The sequence below is a fragment of the Chinchilla lanigera genome, unplaced genomic scaffold (assembly GCF_000276665.1).
Source record: "Chinchilla lanigera isolate Chin_1 unplaced genomic scaffold, ChiLan1.0 scaffold00055, whole genome shotgun sequence".
Taxonomy (NCBI): Eukaryota; Metazoa; Chordata; class Mammalia; order Rodentia; family Chinchillidae; genus Chinchilla; species Chinchilla lanigera.
In genome coordinates, this window is record NW_004955456.1 from 5,324,320 (window position 1) to 5,331,032 (window position 6,713).

A 6,713-nucleotide genomic window follows, 5' to 3' on the forward strand; every position below is an offset into this window, starting at 1 on the left:
CCCACTGTGGCACCAGCTTCCCAGGAATTCTGAGCAGCATGTCCGTGTCTCTCTTACCGGAAACGGTGGTCCATGTACCCTTCAAAACTGAAGTTCCTGCAGGTTGAGCCGGTGTTACAAAGAAGCCCTTGGACAAAGGGGAGGACACCTCGGCTGGGCAGATCCCGGGGCTGCAAGAAACCTGGCAACAAATGCAAGGAAAAAATGAGCCCGTGCCCTGCTACCAGAAGTTGACACCTAGTGAGTCAGAAGTGGACACCTAGTGGATAGTATCATAATTTATAACATCAAGTCATGGTATTACTAGATCAGTTATTATAAGATATCTGAGGAATATCCAAGAGCAATAAAACCTTGCCTGGATAACACCTCTTACCCACGTCTGTCCTCACACTCTAGGGAGAGTGGCTGTGAATAACAGTAGCTTCCCCGGTTTTGTTAGCTTCCCTGTCCGTCGAGTGGCAACAACTCTGTCCCACGTCCCAGCCCCAGGTGCCGCCATGAGTAAGAAACAAGAACTGACACTTTCCCGCCTTGCGTTAAAATTCAAGAGTTTTAAATTTTGTGCAAAAGTTTCAAGTTCAGTGCAACTGGATTCTTAAATGTTTAAGTGTAGTTGCTAAATATTATGTGATGCAAAATGTGTTCTACACTGGCTCCAAGCAGAGACTTTTCAGGACAGCCATGGTTACAGTGATCCACCCCCTGGATAAAGTGCTGATGACGCGTGTCCCAGGCCTACACGCCCGTCACACCCCCGATGGGTAGGAACAGCAGAGATACTGACAGCAGCAGGCACCTGAGGGGTGACTGGGCTCCAGGTTTCCCTGGTGACAGCTTCTCCCTTGGCGTCTACTTTGACCTGAGAGAGGCTTTCACTCTCCAGGACTTGGAGACCCACTATGTCCAGCATTTAGCCCAACCCTTTGCACACGGAAGATGTTCACTACTGGTTTGATGATTGACTCAATGAGCAAAAATGAATGAATGAAAAATAAATGCGTGGGTTTCTCAGCTAAGGAGAACGTGCTGTTCCTAGTACACATTATTTGTCCCAGAGCTGTTAAATAGGCAATCATAGAGGTTTGGAGGTCATATTCCAGCTAGTAATAGCAGGTACATTTTGCTAGCATGGTTCCGTGTCCCCTTCTCTCAGGGATATGTCAGGAATGGTGGCCACCATACTTGCTCCTGATGTATTATATTAATCTGCCCCTCCAGCAAGTTCTGTATAGGTGAGAAAATACCTGGTGCACCATTTCACCAGCAGCTGGGACACAAAGGGCACTCAGGACTCATTTGTTGAATGAATAAATAAAATAAAATAAAATAAAATAAAATAAAATAAAATCAATAGGAACCCTGTAAAGCTTCCCAGCTCTTTCTAAATGAAGTTTTGATAATGATTTCACCTTTTTCTGCAATATGCAATGCAGTCCCCGACCAGCAGAGACCGCCAGGGAGCACCATTCCTTGTCTGTATAAGGTCTGTGACTCCAGAGCAGAGCTCAGAGCGACACTTACAGCTGTCTCTGCGTCTGGGGGGCTCCTGGAACCGAAGGACCGTCAGGATCATGAACAAGATGCAGGGCCAGAAGAATTCGGCGAGGGAAAGGACCTGGGAAACGGAAAACACATACAGCGCTTGAGTACTTGGCGAAGTACCCCTGCCACTGCCGCCCGGCCCTGTGTCTCCCGGGACGGCGCAGGGACGGGGCCCCAGGAGAGTCCAGGTCCTGGGTCGCCTCGTCCAGGTCCACCCTGCATCGGCTCCTTGCCCTTCTCTCACCAGGCCTGGCTCTGCTTCTTTTCCTATACTTTGACTTTTTGCACAATTTATGGCATTAAAGACGTTAAAGAAATAAACAAATAACCTGATGTTCTTTTCCCGCACTTCAGCAAATCAACTATCTTTTCCTTTTCTAGTTTCTTTAGCACCCAGAACTTTCCATCCAAGCACTTTCTTTGCCAGCCTTGGTGGAAGTGAGCGCTTCTTTCCGCCCCTGCTTCATGAATCCTTTCAGGTTGCCGTCGAGAATCACAGCTACCATCTTACTGTCAGGCAGATGCATCACAGTCCACACATCCATTCTTCCTCCAAGCGAAAAAATTTGGGGGTTTTGTCAGAACTGGAAATCAAACCCAGGGCCTTCACACTGCGCTGTAGCCCCAGCCCTTTTTAATGTTTTTAAACTGTGGGACAGGATATTACAAGTTGGCCGGGCTGGGCTGGGGCTTGTGATCCTCCTGCCTCAGCCTCTCAGAGGGCTAGGATAACAGGTTATGTGCTACTACAGCTAGCTGGGAAAATGTTTTGTGGACAAACTCTTTTTCTTTTTAATTATTTTCTTGAGTTTTGAGTAAACTCCTAAAAGTAATATTAATGGAGTCAAGTGTCTGACACAGGCCACCTAGCAGAGTCACCCAAAAGGTGGCAAGAGTCTACACAACCCTGATTTTCAAGGTTAAAAGGAAAAAACCTGCCATCAATATACGGAATTCAATTGCTTAAGAAAGAAACATTATCTGTAGCGTCCAGCCCAATGAAAGATTAACTGATACAAAATCTTCCATTATTCTGTTTGTTGTGAGTTCTTCCTCTGTCCTTTGATGTGTAATCTTCCTTTACGGATTTCATGCTCTCTTCTACCACAAACACAAAAGTGGACAGCTGGATACAAAATAAGAAAGGCATTGCTGGGCATGGCTGTACACACCTGTAGTCCCAGCACTCTGGAAGGCTGAGGCAGGAGGATTCCTAGTTCAAGCCCAGCCTGAGCAACTTGGTGAAATCCTAGGATGTAGCTCAGGGCAAAGGCCCCTGGCACAGCCCCAGTAGAAGGAAGGAAAAAAGGAAGGAGAAGTAGGAGGGAATCACATAAATGAATAGAGGCACACACACCTAAAAACCTGCACACCGAGGATGCTTCGTCCACACTGAAGCGGGTGTTTCACGGTTTCTAACTCCCAGTTCCAATGCTTTCAGTAACAGCGAACTTCTCTTCAGCCCTTTGCCCTTTAAATCCCTGTGCCGCACCCCGCCCACTGTCACCCGTCCCTGCTCTGAGCAGATCTACCCGTGGCCTGGTGAGCGGGTGAGAGGAGGAGCCACGGTGACAGACGCAGGAGAGGGTGGAGAGCCTGTCGTCCCCGCTGAGATTAAAGACGAGAAGACATCGCCCTCTGAGAAATGGTGCGCGGGAAGTGCTTCCTGAGCCACAGAGTGCAACACGATAAAAAAAATTCTCCAGCAAAGGGCTGAAGCCCAACACCACACAGCCCATAATGGGAAAGTCTCCCCAGCGGGTCACACGCAGGCCCTAGGATCACCGTGCTTAAACTAGAAAGGAAAGTCAAGAGCACTTCAGACATGGGAAGGTGCCGAAGTCATTTTGGTCCCTTCTTGTAATGGTCTGAGAGTGACGTGTCAGAGCAGGCGGGTGGGCAGGTTCTATAATTAGTTCTACCTGAACAAAAATGTCTAACACAGAAAATCTGCCTCTCATTCAACCTTGATACCATGAAGAACGAGCATAATTTTTGGAGTTGTTCTTTCTCATTTTTAGTGACCTACGATGGCTTTTCTTAAGACAAAGAGTTTTGGCTTTTCTTAAGATAAAGAGTTATAAAGGAAACAGACTCATAGGTCCAAGACTCATGTAACAACTTTTGATATTATAAATACATGAATAAATACACGTATGAATAGGAAATCTTAAAAGTAGGAAAAGATTACAGGCAGTCTCCCAAAGAATAATTTATCTGAGTTTTGTTAGTTCTTTTTTAAAGATACATATGTAAACCAGGTCTGGTGGACCACATCTGTAATCCCAGCACTTGAGAGGCTGAGGCAAGAGGATCGCCATGAGTTTGAGGCCAGTCTAGGCTGCTTAGTGAGTTGAAGGCTGGCCTGAACTACACAGACAGAAACTGTCTCAAAAAAAAAAAAAAAAACAATTCCATATGTAAGTATAAGTAATATTTTAGAAACATTTTTTCATAACAACACTTACCAATCTACCTCATTGCTTATAATTTACAGTAGAATTTAACCAATCACCTAAGTAAGGAAATTCATGTGGTTTTCTGTTTGGTCCAAAACAATCGTGAATTTTCTTTGTTTATTTGGCTGGCTTCCACACATTTTTCTGCAAGGTAGCTTTGCTAAGTGGATTATTGAACTAAAGTGTATATGAACTGTTATCTGGTTTTTAGTTTGAATAAATATGAGTAAAATTACCTCATTAAATACTACTCCATAGTAGCAGCGAAGATTAACAAAAAAATTTTTGTTACACTTTTGTCAAACTGACATGTAAAAATAATTATTAAATTCAACAATTTTTACAAATATGTAGTATCCCCTTGTCTATCTTCTCCCTCTTTTTCTAGGTACCCATTTTTCTATTAAATCATTCTCTTTTTATAATTGACTTATCAATCATTGTTCTTTTGAATTAAAGAAGTCATCCCTTTCTTGGCCTTACGTATTGCAGATATTTTCTCCAATTCTTTACCTATGTTTTATTTCCTACATGCACAGAAAACATAACTTAAAGGATTTTGCCAAATTAAATAGTAGGCAGCAACTGGGAAGCTACAAATATTTCTCAGCCAGCCTTCAGATCAATGAAAAATTCCCCATTTCAAATGGAAACAAAAAAAAAAAAAAAAAAATTTAAACAACATTGTTTTAAAAACTATGTTGCCACATGTGATGGTGCACACCTGTAATCCCAGCACTTTGGGAGGCTGAGGCAGGAGGATGGAAAGTTCCAGCACAACCAGGGCAATTTAGCAATACAGTGAGATTCTTTCTCAAAATGAAAATAAGGTGGGGAGGTAGTGCAGTGCAGAGGTTCTGTGTTTGATCCCCAGAACTGAAAAACAAAACAAAATGAGCTCCATGCCACAGAATGCATCATTTGAAAACATTACTGGGTTTTCCCCACATTATGAAACTAATGCATGCCAAGCACGAAGAACATGTAGAGAAGAGTTTACCTGAGGATGGACCTACTATATTTCAGAAAAACAGTCCACTATATTTCAGGGGAGAAAAAGGTCACATTTGAATTATGACTAATGAGCCTCAAGCTACCTATTGTACAGATAAAGGAAAGCTAAAGGGGACATGACAACATACGCCTGCAATCCCAGCACTCGGGGAGGCTGGAGCAGGAGAATCACAAGTTCAAGCCCAGCCTCTGCCTCAGAATTAAAAAATGAAAAAGGGCTGTGGATGCAGCTCAGTGAGAAGGCTCTGCGTGTGTTTCCCAGTATGGCAAAAATAAATAAGTAAATACCATATAGATGTCCAGACAGCAGGAAAAAGCAACTCATGAACAAGGGAAAAAAATCATTCAGACCTTGACTTTCTCAGAATTCCCGGTGCACATCAGTGTCCGTAAGAGGAAGTGCGACTTTAGAACAACACACAAACACGTGATACCCAGCAGGAGTAGCCCTAACTTACAAGCCGATGTGAAAATAAAAGTGAGACCAAATTTAAAATCCAATAAAACCCTTCTACTCCCAGTAGTGTCTAAGCTAAAAAGAACAACAACAACAAAAAACAAAAAAACAAAAAAAAAAAAACCTGCATTTCTGAGCTTATAGAAAGTGAAAGAAATCAAAGACCTGAGAGGCAAGGTGTAGGGAGCTCATTTGTCCTTGTAACCAGAGAGGAAGAGCAGGGGGTCTGAGGAAAATAAAACCCAGAGACAAAAGCTGGGGTCAGGCAGAGTAACCTCTTCACCTTGCAGGGCTGGAGGATTGAACAATAGTAGGAGCATTAACGTATACCTTTGCAAAGTTAGTATCCTGTGAGGCAATGTTGCCTAGCGACTGATGACTGAATTGTCCAGGCAGGATGTTTTTCTCAAGACTGAGGTAGCTTGACAGCTTGAGGCACTCTGGCTCCGTCTTGCCCTCACACATATGACCCATTCCCAGCTCCAGCCACTCCCAACAGAGAGGAGTGAAGCTTCTCCCAATTCTTTTTTTATCATGAGCTGAATCCTTAAAAGTAAGATTCAGTTACAGGGTGGGAGGAGGTAGTAGTTCCCCCTAAGGCAATGGAGAAGTAGAAGTCTAGTGTTTTTTAAATTGATGGCTAAGAATTTTTCTAAGCATATAAAAGACCCAAATTGGTAGATAAAAGAAACATAATATAGGCTGGGTGTGGTGGTGCACACCTGTAGTCCCAGCACTTAGGAGGCTAAGGCAGAAGGATTGCCAGGAGTTTGAGGCCAGCCTGGGCTACATAGTGAGTTCAAGGCCAGCCTGAACTGCATAGCGAAACCCTGTCTCAAAAAGACAAAAAAGAAAAACATTAACAACAACAATAAAAGAAACCCACACTAGGACATAGTATAATGAAATTTCTGCACAACTAAATCAAAACATCTCAGTAACAATTCAAGACACACTCACTAACTCAAAGGATGGGAATTTCCAACGATTCATCTATAGCAAGGAACCAGGAAAGAGTGCACATCTTTAGATTGTTTAGAAAGCTCTGCTGGTCTGAAATTGTGTACCCAGAAAAATCATCTGTCCAGAATAAAAGAAAATGACCAGAGAAATAGAAAGCAAGCCACCGAAGAGCAGACCTATGTCTGCCACACAAGCTTTCAAGTAATATGCATTGATTTTGAACAAGGATAGGGTCAAGCTGTTCAAAAGACAAGGATTTCGGGTCGGGGATATAG

General features: G+C 43.3%; 1 protein-coding gene across 1 annotated transcript in view; it reads right to left on the minus strand.

Moving 5' to 3' along the window:
* The window catches only part of Abca13 (ATP-binding cassette, sub-family A (ABC1), member 13), a 363,756-nt gene that overhangs the window by 346,816 nt on the left and 10,227 nt on the right, over positions 1 to 6,713 (minus strand). The window contains exons 2-3 of the mRNA XM_013520510.1: positions 1,525 to 1,618; positions 58 to 181 (exon numbers count right to left, since the gene is read on the minus strand). Coding sequence (XP_013375964.1) covers positions 58 to 181; positions 1,525 to 1,618 — 218 coding nt within the window. The remainder of the gene's footprint in view (positions 1 to 57; positions 182 to 1,524; positions 1,619 to 6,713) is intronic.